Source organism: Capsicum annuum, chromosome 1 (assembly GCF_002878395.1).
Source record: "Capsicum annuum cultivar UCD-10X-F1 chromosome 1, UCD10Xv1.1, whole genome shotgun sequence".
Classification (NCBI taxonomy): Eukaryota; Viridiplantae; Streptophyta; class Magnoliopsida; order Solanales; family Solanaceae; genus Capsicum; species Capsicum annuum.
The window spans coordinates 103,001,969-103,014,862 of NC_061111.1; the positions used below are offsets into that span (position 1 = coordinate 103,001,969).

Genomic DNA, 12,894 nt, shown 5'->3' on the forward strand with positions numbered 1-12,894 from the left:
GTCATTATCAATAACTTATATTCAACGTAATCATGTTTTTTCAAAATACAGAAAATAAAAAATATAAATACAACCAAAAAAACAAAACCAAAAAAAAAAAAAAACAGAATGGAAAAAGAAAAAAGAAGAAAAAATAGAAGCTAGACATAGAAGAGAGGGAAAAAAAGATAGGCTAGAAATAGAAAAGCAAATAATAATTTAAAAAAAAAAAAATTATGCGTTGTAATTTTAAAAATTAGGCTAGAGACACTCTCATTCCGTTGAAACAAAATCTATTTTTTTAAAAAAAATGCCCCTATAATCAAATAGTTATACTTGAATGACGAAAAAAGAACTACTTGCTCAATTCCATTTTATTTGTCATCAACTCGATCGACCATGAAATTTAAGAAATAAATGATGACTTTGTAAAGTTTACAAAATTATCCTCTTAAAATCACGTTAATATTTTACTTTTTAGTTGTTTTTATTAAGTGAAACCCAGTAAAGATAAAATGAAAATGATATCATCAAATAATTGTCAAATAAGCAAAGGTGACATTCTATAATTGTCAAATAAGAAAAGATGACATTCTTTTTTGAACGAATCAAAAAGAAAATAACGACACATAAAATGAGATCGAGTGAGTATAACTATGGTACAACAGCAGCAGCATACCCAGTGTATTCCCATCTAGCGGGATTTAGGGAGGGTAGAGCGTACGCAGACCATACCACTACCTCAAATGAAGTAGAGAGGTTGTTTCTGATAGACCCCGACTTAGAACCAGATAGACTCCGACTTAGAACCAATAATAGTATAGCAAACACAAAACATAAATGCATCTAAACTTGTACAGGCAAAATAAACTAACGTCGCTAGCCACAAGATAATACTAAGCCACAAGGGTACTACTAAAAACTATATCTCTGAAACCATAGACAGTACTCAACCCACAAACAAGAAACTTCAGACACAAATAAAGAACACCCCTCTACTTATACTGACCCACTCCAACTTCCTATCAAGGATCATGACCTCTGTAAGCAGTAACTACTTCCTAATCACCACCCTCCAATATTTGTTCAGCCTATCTCTACAACCTATAGCTATGATAAAGAATTAATAATCTTCTAAATTGATTTCACATTATTGAGATGGTAAACACCACTGATGAGATAATAGCGCATATTTAAATAGTCCAACATAAACAGCTTCCTACATGAGCAAAACGCAACAAGCCAAAAACTTGCATACCTAACATCATGATCAAAACAAAATGCACGTATAATTCAAGTGTTGGCTAATTCTTCGTTGATCACAGACCAAATGCCTTTTTTAATCAAAAATAATATGCACAGAGAACTCGGTGAATTCAGTAGCTTAGTTTTTGAAAATCCGAAACAAAACTTAAACCCCAAATTTCATATAAACCCGCAAAACTGATCCAAGAAATAAGAACTTGGTTTGGTTTTTCAGTTTAATCAAAAAAATGCACACCCCACTGATTTTTGAGTAACTTATTTGCAATATAAAAAAATTTCATAGGAGGCAGGCAATTCATCTGGATATCTATGTTGCCAGTTTCTAGTGTGACTTGAACTTGAGCAACCAAAATTAAGGACAAAAAGAATAATAGAAACTGCTCAAACGTGTCCAATAGCAATATTTTATAAGAAATGACTCAAAAGTATACACATTCACTCGGCAACTCGAAAGTAATATGGACCGACTCTTTCAGATAGACTGAAGATACATCTCATGTGCTAATGGGAAAAAGGACTCCGCACTCTGAAATGACTGATAATACCAACTCTCAATACTTATCACCAAACACTACAAGCATGCACAGGAATCGTGTATGAAATTCCCAAGATGCCACTGCTTTTACCTCTTAAGAGACTTCACGCAGTCTTATTTACGACCGTCGTTTGGAAGACTCCCTTTCGGCACCTCCTCAACCACGACTGACTCTTGACCCGAACTGACCAGACTCAGGGAGGGTGATCTGACTCGACTTGACATGACACCAGCACCAACATGTCATCTTTCAAACTGCACTTCTCATCCACCATACACAGCCTGCACAATTTAACACTTCAGATGAGCACATAGGATTCACAAAATGCCTTCCCAAGTTTTTCGACTCAAAAAGAGCATGCAGACAGGAATCTGATCAAAAGTTTCGAGTGCAATGTTAACCACCTGTTAAGGGAGAAATTGGTGAATGGATATGTAATAGGTTTCAACCAAACTGGAATCCACCAGATGGAAGCTGAATATCATTTCCACCAAAATTGAACTCGTTTTGTGTTCCATCACCTGCCGGCAATGTTTCATCCTCCTCCTCCAACCAGTATGTCTCCAGTATTTTAACAGCCTTCTCATATATTTCATTGTTATCATGACTCTGAAGGTTTTCAATCTTTTCCAATCCCTCAGCATCATCGGTCAGCTGAGCATAGTAATTAATGCCTCCAGTGTTGGCTTTTTCTGCTTCCCCAACCTTCAATATGTTTTCTAATCCTTCTAGACAGACGGTGACAATCCTTGGGTCGGGGCACACAAGCAAATCACACAGAGGCTTTATGCAGTTCTGACTCACCAAGAACCTACAGCCAAAAGCACATGAAAACACTGAATTCAGTAAGAATATATCATCAATAAGAGAGATGATTACCCCAAAGGAAGTAGTAACATACTTGATCTGCTCATGAGTCCCACCGGAAGTAGCATTTGAAATAGCCCAGGCAGCCTCTTTTTTTATATCAAATTCTGCACTCTGAAGCAAATTGACCAGAGGACTAATTAATCCAGCCGCAATTACAGCCTGCACAAAAATAAAATTTATTAGATTCCATGTGGTTTCTTCAAATGTAAGGTCGATAAAAATAAAGAAAACTATGGGTGCAGCGAGCGATGGTGGTGGTATGACAAATCAACTCAACAACTTAAAATTTCCATTTCAATTTCCAATTTAACCACCCATAGATTTATATAACATGCTAGAACTTATAAGATATGCAATGTATCCAAGAGCTGACTACAAAACATAATTAGCTGTTTTTTTATATCTTGAGGACATACCTGTATCTGTTCCTTGTTCCCAGCAGTAATATTTGATATAGTCCAGCAGGCCTCTTTCTTGATGCTCTTCTTGTGATTGTGTGTTAACAAGCTCAGCAGGCAAGGAAGGGCACCATGTTCAATAATGCACTGGGTTGTGAAGATAGTTAATATTAGTAATCGAAAAAAGTAAAATGCACGACTAGAGCAGTAACATTATAACAGAAGATTTAAAGGAAAGAAACAAAAAAAATCATTTCATGGGTGGTCTTTGCATTCATCCATACGTTGAAGGAAGGATGCTTATAGAAGGTGAACAGAACAGTAACGGAAAACATAATTCATGATCTCCAGCAAACCAATTTGAAGACACTAGCAATCTATGAAGGTGACTAAAATTTCTTTCCCATTTCCAGTGTGGTCTTTGCACAACGCGTTCATCCATACGTTGAAGGAAGGATGCTATTATAGAAGGTGAACAGAACAGTAAAGGAAGACGTATAACTCATGATCTCCAGCAAACCAATCTGAAGACACTGGCAACTAAAATTTCTTTCCCATTTCAACATGTGTTATGCAAGAACTAGATGGGTAGAACATCAAAGGACGGAACCCATCAACAAGACTGTTGCAGAAAAAAGTCAACTAGCTAAAGAAAACTCTTCCAAGTACCAAATAGACTATCGTTTCAAACAATACCACATAACTTCAAGCTCACACTTTACAAAACAAACTCCACTAGCAACACCAATCCAAACAATACCACATAACTTCAATCAAGCTCACACTTTACAAAACAAACTACACTAGCAACACCGATCGAAAAGAAGAGAGATTGCGAAAAACTTGTTGAGGATCTTAAGATTCGCATAAACGTACAAGGACTTTATAGCACCTCATGATAATTTACAGAGGTATAAGGCCCCAAATAAGAGTTTTCAGCCTAAATCAAGACAACTTGAAATTTCTGTCACCGAGATTTAAAGGATTCATTAAGCTAGTGAAACACTAAAAATGCACCAAAATACCTGCCCAGCCAAATGCTTTATTCAACCCCAAAAACACTAAAATTGCCTTGAAAATAACGTAGCAAACAGCAACCAAGTGCAGCCAAATAATTCCCAGGTGCATCAGGGAGAATGCAAGTGAGGTGTTGGGTGTTTCTAGGGGCCGGGCCAGGCATCATCGGGGGGATTGGTGGTGGAATGAAGAGGTGGACAAGAAAGTGGGGACCAAGAAAGGGGCGTATGCTAAATTGGTTGAGAGTAAGGACGAAGAAGAGAAGCGGGTAAACAGGAAAGAGTACAAGCTAGCTAGGAAGGAGGCTAAGTCAGCAGTCACGGCAGCTAAGACGGCCGCTTTTGAGAGCTTGTATGCAGGGTTACAGGGGAAAGGAGGGGAGAAAAAGTTGTTTAGACTCGCTAAGGCTAGGGAGAGGAAGGGTCGTGACCTCGATCAGGTGAGGTGCATTAAGGGAGAGGACGGTAGAGTGTTGGTGGAGGACGGCCACATTAAGAATAGATGGCAGTCGTACTTTCATAGGCTCTTGAATGACGAAGGGGATAGAGCTATTGTGTTAGGAGAACTGGAGCACTCAGAGGAGTGTCGGGATTTTAGCTATTGTAGACGTTTTAAGGTAGAAGAGGTTAGAGAGGCTGTTCGCAGGATGCGAAGGGGTAGGGCGACGGGGCCGGACGAGATACCGGTGGAGTTTTGGAAGTTCGTCGGAGAGGCTGGTGTAAGGTGGTTGACTGGATTGTTTAATGAAATCTTCAAGACGGCAAAGATGCCCGAGGCTTGGAGGTGGAGTACCATGATCCCTCTCTATAAGAATAAGAGTGACATCCAGAGTTGCAATAACTATAGGGGGATTAAGTTATTGAGTCACTCTATGAAGATTTGGAAGAGAGTGGTCGAGGTGAGGCTGAGACGGATAGTGTCTATTTCGGAAAACCAGTTTGGATTTATGCTTGGCCGCTCGACGAAGGAGGCAATTCACCTGGTGCGGAGGTTGGTGGAACAGTATAGGGAAAGGAAGAAGGACCTGCACATGGTGTTTATCGACCTGGAGAAGGCTTACGACAAAGTCCCCAGGGAGGTGCTTTGGAGATGCTTGGAGGTGAGTGGAGTACCGCTGGCATATATCAGAGCAATTAAGAATATGTATGATGGAGCGAAAACCCAGGTGAGGACGGCGGGAGAAGACTCAAAACATTTCACTGTCTTGACAGGATTGCATCAGGGATCTACTCTTAGTCCCTTTTTGTTTGCGTTGGTGATGGATGTGGTGACGCGGCGTATTCAAGGGGAGGTGCCTTGGTGTATGCAATGTATGCTTTTTGCAGACGATGTAGTTCTGATAGATGAGACTCGAGGGGGTGTGAATGACAAATTAGAGGTGTGGAGGCTAACTCTTGAGTCTAAAGGGTTCAGGGTGAGCAGAAGCAAGACAGAGTATGTGGAATGCAAGTGTAATGACGTGAGACGGGAGAATGAGGTAGTAGTGAAGCTGGAATCACAGGAGGTATGTAAGAGGGATAGTTTCAAGTATCTCGGATCCGTGATCCAGAGTAACGGTGAGATTGACGAGGATGTCTCGCACCGTATTGGGGCGGGATGGATGAAGTGGAAGCTCGTGTCGGGGGTGTTGTGTGATAAGAAGGTGCCGCCCAAGCTGAAAGGCAAATTCTACAGGGTGGTAGTCCGTCCGGCCATGTTGTCTGGAGCGGAGTGTAGGCCAGTTAAAAACTCCCACATCCAAAAAATGAAGGTGGCAGAAATGCGGATGTTGCGCTGGATGTGTGGGCTGACTAGAGGGGATAGAGTGCGGAATGAGACTATCCGGGAGAAGGTTGGTGTGACTCCAGTGGAGTGCAAGATGCGGGAAGCCCGATTGAGATGGTTCGGGCACGTGAAGAGGAGGGGCATGGATGCCCCAGTTCGTAGGTGTGAGAGGCTAGCGTTGGATGGTTTTAGGCGGGGTAGGGGTAGGCCGAAGAAGTACTGGGGTGAAGTGATTAGGCGGGACATGGAGCAGTTACAGCTCACCGAGGACATGACCCTAGATAGGAAGGTCTGGAGGACGCGAATTAGGGCAGAAGACTAGGGCCGGTTTGGGTTGCTAGTGTAGGGAATTACTTGGGGGGTTTTATCCTTGTTATGATTCCGTGTTCCATGTTTTATTACGAATCTGTGTGCTTTCCTCTGTTTTCTAATACTTATGGGTGCCGTATTTATGTTATGTAATCTAGTTCTATGCTTTACTATGAGTTTGTGTGGTATCTCGTGACTTGAGCCGGGGGTCTATCGGAAACAGCCTTTCTACTTCTTTAGAGGTAGAGGTATGGACTGCGTACATCTTACCCCCCCAAACCCCACCAGGTGGGAATACACTGGGTTTGTTGTTGTTGTACTGTTCTTGTTTTCAGATTCCAGTAATTACTATTTTTAAAGAGTACTTGAGAAAAGGCACTTCGATACAGCATAGTAAAATTCAATAAAATACCAAATCTATTTACAACATTCCAATATCTTCTTCATTGTCCTTGTAGTAGTTCTATTTTTGGGACAAACAATCAGTCTTAACTGTTCCAAGTGCCAAGAATTATTTTCCATTTCTTAGCCCATAGCGTCCATTAAATTATTTGAAACAGAGTAATTAATATCTTCTCTACCTCACAAAGGTAGGGGTAAGGTTTTCTCATCGACGAGAATCTTGTCCCCTTTTGAGGCTTTAGCCCGCTTCTTGTTTCCTTGTTACTGAAAAAATGGCATGAGTACAGAATGAAGTCAAGACCAGTAGGTCGGTTCTCTTCCCCCACCCTCCACAGAACACACAAACACACACACACAGAGTATGTAACACACAAACACACACACACAGAGTATGTTGTTATAGTAGAGTAAATATCTTCTGTGCGAAAAATTAAAGAGCCTCATCTAATCAGTTTACTCTTAGTTTTAAGAAAAGGATGCAACAGTCAACAAATAGAATAGCCTACAACAACATCATACCCAGTGTATTCCAACAAAGTGAGGTCTGGGGAGGGTAAAGTGTACGCAGTCCATACCACTACCTCAGATGAAGTCGAGAGGTTATTTCCGATAGACCCCCGGCTCAGGACAGATAAGTAGATAATAGTATAATCAAACAAACAAACAAAAAACATAAAAGCACACAACAAAAATGAGATACACACTGCTAGATAATAAAGATAAACAAGACACCCACAAGATAATACTATAAACTATCAACCAAAAGAATTTAATTTGAACTATTTGAAAATTATCCATTCCCTTTTGACTGATCAAAAAAAAGATGGCTGCCGGCCTACAAGCAAAAAAGTTCAACTTCATATCAGGTATTTATTTGGAAAATGCTTGATTACGAAGCTTATTATTGGAATGACATGGAAATCACATCTATCTACATGCATACATATTATAAATCTTATTTTATGCCTTCATCACATCCACCATGTCAAGTAAGGTGAAATAAAATACTAGAAGTTTGTTTCTGGTAATCTACACAAAGGTACTTAACTGCCGAAAATTATAAATGTGGTAGTCTCATTTCAAATCCGGGATTGGATAGTCACTAATTTTGGATGTAAAGATAAAAATAATAATTTTTCATATTTCTTGGTAAACAGAGAAGTCCACTGTCCACCACTAACACAGCCGCTTTCAATAATTGTAGAATTAAGTATGCTACTGACTATTCATACTACAATAAATAAAAATAAAATTATCTAGTCCGCAAAATTGTATAGAGCAACTGTGTAGGTAATAAAAATGACAGCTAAAATTGTAATTTGGAGTAGATCGGTCGGATGCAAAGAGGAACCATACCAAGTGAAGGAGGGAATCAAACATGACGGTGTAATGAATGAGAAATGGACTAACAAAAGCAACCATATTTGATGTTGTTTCTAAGAATGCTGAAATATCTTCTCAATAAATCATGTCTCAGATGCATGCGCCTCTCAATCAGTTTATTTTATTGTGTTGTTTCCTTCTTTTTCATAGGTCAATTCATCAAAGTGTTTGAAATCAACCTTCTACAAGCTCATTAAGCCCTACATACCTGAGTCTGGAGGTCATCTCCTGTAACAATATTTCCTACTGTACGGAGGGCAGGGATGAGTACTGAAGGAGACGGATGCCTGAGGATCAATTTATGCATACGTCAGATTCAACCATGTGTTAGATAGTAAGAAAGTAGGACAAATAAGGAAACCAGAACATTCCACTCACACGAGGAGCTCAACCAGCCGTGGACAGACACCCGCTTCAATGACAGCTTGAATTTTGTCATTTGTACCATCGGAAAGGTAAGAAAGTGCCCAACATGCATCTGTTAGCACCTCTTCATCAGTTGAATGAACAAGCCGCTGAAGAGCTGAGAGTGCTGGTCTCACCTGACAAACAAATTGTCATTAGTTATGCAAAGCATCCAATAAGCTCTTCCACTTTACCAAATTAGATGACCCTCAACGTGAAGTATCTTGAATGCTTAAGAAACGCACAGTATTTCAAATTAAATAATTGCAGGCATAAAACGTTTCAACAGCCAACAACCAACCTGCTCAAATGGAGGTTGTGGCTTGCCTCTACAAAAGTTTGACAAAGTCCAAGTGGCATTTCTCAGCATTGAAAGCTTGGCATGCTCATTCAACTGAGCCAGCAAAGGAATCAACGCCCCATTACTAAGAACAAGATCACGGCACCTAGGAGAGTCACCAGCAACATTTCCCAGTGCCCACACAGCCTATAGTTGGAAAGAAAATACAATTAGCCTGCTAGTAAACATAACTTCAGTCAATACAGTACAGATGTCTGCCAATTTTTAATCACACCTGCTCACGAACATCATCGCTTGGAGAACCCAAAAGCTTTACAAAAATTGGCACAGCACCATGGTCAATCACCACTCTGGTATTCTCCGAGGTGCCAGAAGCGATGTTTGTGAGCGCCCAAGCAGCTTCAAACTATAAACACAAAATCATAAATTATAACGAAAGCCTGAATGAAGTTACAACCACAAAAAAACTAAAGGCAAAAGAGAAAAGACACAACACTCTCTACCTGGAGCTGCGGAAAATCTTCCCTCAATAGAAACTCAACAAATCGAGGCACAACACCAGATTGTATAACTTCCTCAATAGGAGGACTCCTTTCTGTTAACCATAATTTGTGCGTGAGTGATAAGCAAATTGAACAAAATTAACAGAACAGAAAGATGAACCATGCTATGGCATACCGATAGAAAGCAATTTACGGAATTGGGTGGTCGCCTCCAGCTGCAAATTGTTATCAGTTGACCAAACACCAGCAACCATTGATGGAAGACTTTCCAACTGTGCACCAACAATTAGTTATCATCAAAAGCAGATTCACAACTAAATCATCACAAAGCATAGAACGACCCAAAACCAAATCCAATCCCAACTATGAGACAGCTGATGAGCTTTAAATCAGAAGCAAAGGATCTTTATATCTGACTAAAAGGATCATCTATAAACGCGCTTAAATCAGAATCAAACAAGCTTGATGATGCATTCATACACCAGAAGCCGATTCCAACACCTTAAAACATCAAACTGATGATCCCTTGATCAACCACAATTATAACAAAACTGTCATAGTTTGAGACTGACTGCACAAATACTAGTACATGGCTTATCAAATAACACAAATAGCAGAATACACTAATAAAACAAAGATACAAAAAGAGTGACCTTCTTTTCAACGGTGGAAGTTTGAAGATTGGAAGGGAACTGTTGTTGTTGGGCTTGAAGACCTTCACGACGCTTCTTAAGCAAGCTCTCTTCTCTCTTGCTCTTCCGAATCTCAACCATATTGTCCTCTCGGCGGCGGCGGCCTTCTTCGGCGTCGACGGCAACCTTGTATCGGTTCCTACGAACCTCCGTTCTAGCACTTGGCCTCAGAGACATCTTGCTAAAATTGCTTTACAAAATGAAAACTGCAAAAGAGAGAGTATTAAAGAAAACCCTACCAACGATAATTGAATCGACCGAGAAAGTAGAGAGAGAGTATATACCAAATATCAAATAATTGGGAGAGGAGACCGTGAATGACGAGGGTTTAGGTAAGAGTTCCTCTTCTAGTCTTCTTCTCTTCATGGGCCGGGTCTCGAGGCTCTTTTTCTGGGCGTAAGCCCAATTTTCGTGTGCATATGTGTGCTTCTGTCTCAAAATCATTCACACTTTTCAACTAGTAGTTATTTCACCAACATCTTGTTTTGGCATAGCAATTAATTTGAACTAGCTTTTTAAGTAGGGGGTGAAAAATTGATTCAACCGAACAGATAAAATGTAATTGATTTATCAATATTGGATTATTAGTGAATTTGTTCGCACTTCGCGCGATCATAAAATATAAAATAAGAAAAAATGACTAAATAATTTTTGTTACAAATTTTCTAATGAAAATTTATTTTACTAAAAATAAGTAACATAAACGATAGAAACACTACTTGTGAAGAAGCATGAGAACTTTTTGGTATTTAGAAATTGAATACTACATACTATAGTAAAGATGTGTGGGCACAAAGTCAAGAATGCACCCTCCATATTTTTCGCTTCTAATACATAAGTTCCTAAACCCTTCGTACTAAATTCTTTAGCATTCTCGATAGAAATAATTTGTGGATCTTACAACAACAACAATATACTCAGTATATTTTCATAAAGTGGATCTGGAAAAAAAAAATGTTTGCAATCCGTACATTACCTTAAAAGTGAAGCTTGTTGAACTTCAAGATATTATATAGTTTGTTAGAATGATCAAGATATTCTATCAAACATGTGTATGAATTATTTAGGTGACAATTTTATATATCTAAAGATGATAAGAAAATAACAAAATCAATTTACGAAATTATTAATTATCTACTTCACTTGTAATTGACTACTTCTTGCTTAGTAACAAAAGGTCCATGAATATATTTTTACAAGCAAAATGAGTTAAAATCAATAGAAATAAAGATAAAAATCAATGTTGACGTAAGAGAGACGTTATCTTATTTTTGATGAGACTAACTAATACATATTTCAACCTACTTAGTGAGATTATATTTAACAGCCTATTAACAAATAGAGCAAAGAAAATTTTGTGCCTTACAAATAATACTCGATCAAATTTTTAAAAGAAAATTAGCACAAATTTTTACTGTCCTCTGCTTCATTGCGCATCAAAATTATTTTAATCACATGTAATTAGTCCCTTGATTTGAAAAGATCATTTTTAGTCTCCACTTTATTATATGAAGTAGTAGTAGTTTGTGAGACTAATCCTCCATTCCTCGGTCAGCGCATTTTGCGGTAGGAAACTGGCCACAGAGTTTGCTCCATTCGCCAAAGGCGAGAATCAAACCCCCGACCTTTTGCTTAAGGGACATAGCGCTAAACCACCATGTCAACTCTGGTGGTTGAATAGTAACTTTTGTTAGCAAATATAATAACTTTGAATGGTTATTCTGAACTTTTAAAGAAGAAATTAATAAAGAGATAAAGATATAATTAAGAGCATTTAAATTGAATACTTTTAGTTATCTATGCACATGATATTTATTTTTAGAAGTTTAAATGTAATCAGACGTTTCAAGAACCAACATTATTAGTGATTTGAAGATAAAATAATTACTATATTAAAGAGAGAAACACTATATAAATATTTTTTGATTTGACTCAACATCAATATAAAGGCAAAATGAACTTGATATTTAAATTAAAAATCACTTTTTCATGTGTTTCTGAAGTGAAGTATCACTTTTATACTTACTTTGTACCCATTACTTATTATAGAAGACAAAACTTTCATTTTTTTAATGTGATCCCAACTCATCATAAAGTGTGTTGTAATTCCAACATCTTAACTCTGTACAACATTGCTTTGTCACCTGCTAATCTTAATGTCGCAGCTTACTTGTCATACTCTTAAAGAAACATAACCATTGTGTTATGCAAGTTCAACTGAATCCATTACTTTCTATACTCGAATTATATGTACATATAATAAAATCACGTTCATTATGTATTGAGCCAAGTACCTCAATAGTGATGTTAGTTGCATAAAAGTAATCTTGATTCTACAACAACTGTGGCTATATTAATAGTGCCTAAATCATTGTCATATTGGTCCTTATCAAAGGCCTTGATATTCCAAGTCATTGTTGCTCTTCTAAGATGATTTTCATCACTAATTAATAAGAGAAATGACGTTGAAGCTGAATACATACTTTTTCTCTGCATATTAAAAAATGTCAAAAAATAATTTGACAACATAACTTTTATTTTTTAAATATCCGATTTAATTTCACCTTTTTCCTTCTAATTTTCTAACAAAAAATTCAAATAATCAATTCTTTTTTAATTAATGGATCCGCTTATCATCCCAAGACCTCCACCATTATCTCCTATAATTTGAAAAGACCATCAAATAAGAAATATGATAGATAAAAGACTATCAACCTCTCCTTTTAAGAAAATTAAAGGTGCAAATATCTTAATCTATAACAATTGTTTTTCAACAACAAATTTTCTTTTTCGAAAGACAATGTTGAATAATTGATTCACTTTTTTTTCATTCCATGCTTATCAAACATATACGTGAAAGTTGAAAAAATCACAAACAATTTTATATGTATAATCAAATTGATCAAGAATCAGCACATAATAAAATAAAAATCATCATGGATATATATCTTACCTTTTCCAAACCGAAATGTTTGAAGTCTATTCAATAACTTTTTGATCAATTTATATTGAGGCATAAGGCTACAACCTAGAATTGTTTTGTTACTTTCATAAGTCATGTAGAAAAAT

The 12,894-nt window shown here is 37.6% G+C and overlaps 1 protein-coding gene across 2 annotated transcripts; it reads right to left on the bottom strand.

The window, feature by feature from the left end:
* Positions 1–1,633: 1,633 nt before the first annotated feature.
* Positions 1,634–10,259, bottom strand: LOC107878771 (importin subunit alpha-2-like). 2 transcript variants are annotated; one of them, XM_016725893.2, is made up of 12 exons: positions 10,110–10,259; positions 9,787–10,031; positions 9,309–9,405; positions 9,134–9,225; positions 8,905–9,036; positions 8,631–8,816; positions 8,303–8,466; positions 8,133–8,211; positions 3,068–3,196; positions 2,683–2,810; positions 2,186–2,592; positions 1,634–2,062 (listed from the first exon to the last, which is right to left on the bottom strand). In XM_016725893.2, exons 2-11 carry the CDS (start codon positions 10,000–10,002, stop codon positions 2,226–2,228), a joined length of 1,590 nt encoding a protein of 529 aa, XP_016581379.2. In that variant the 5' UTR covers positions 10,003–10,031; positions 10,110–10,259; the 3' UTR covers positions 1,634–2,062; positions 2,186–2,225.
* Between the last annotated feature and the right edge of the window lie 2,635 nt (positions 10,260–12,894).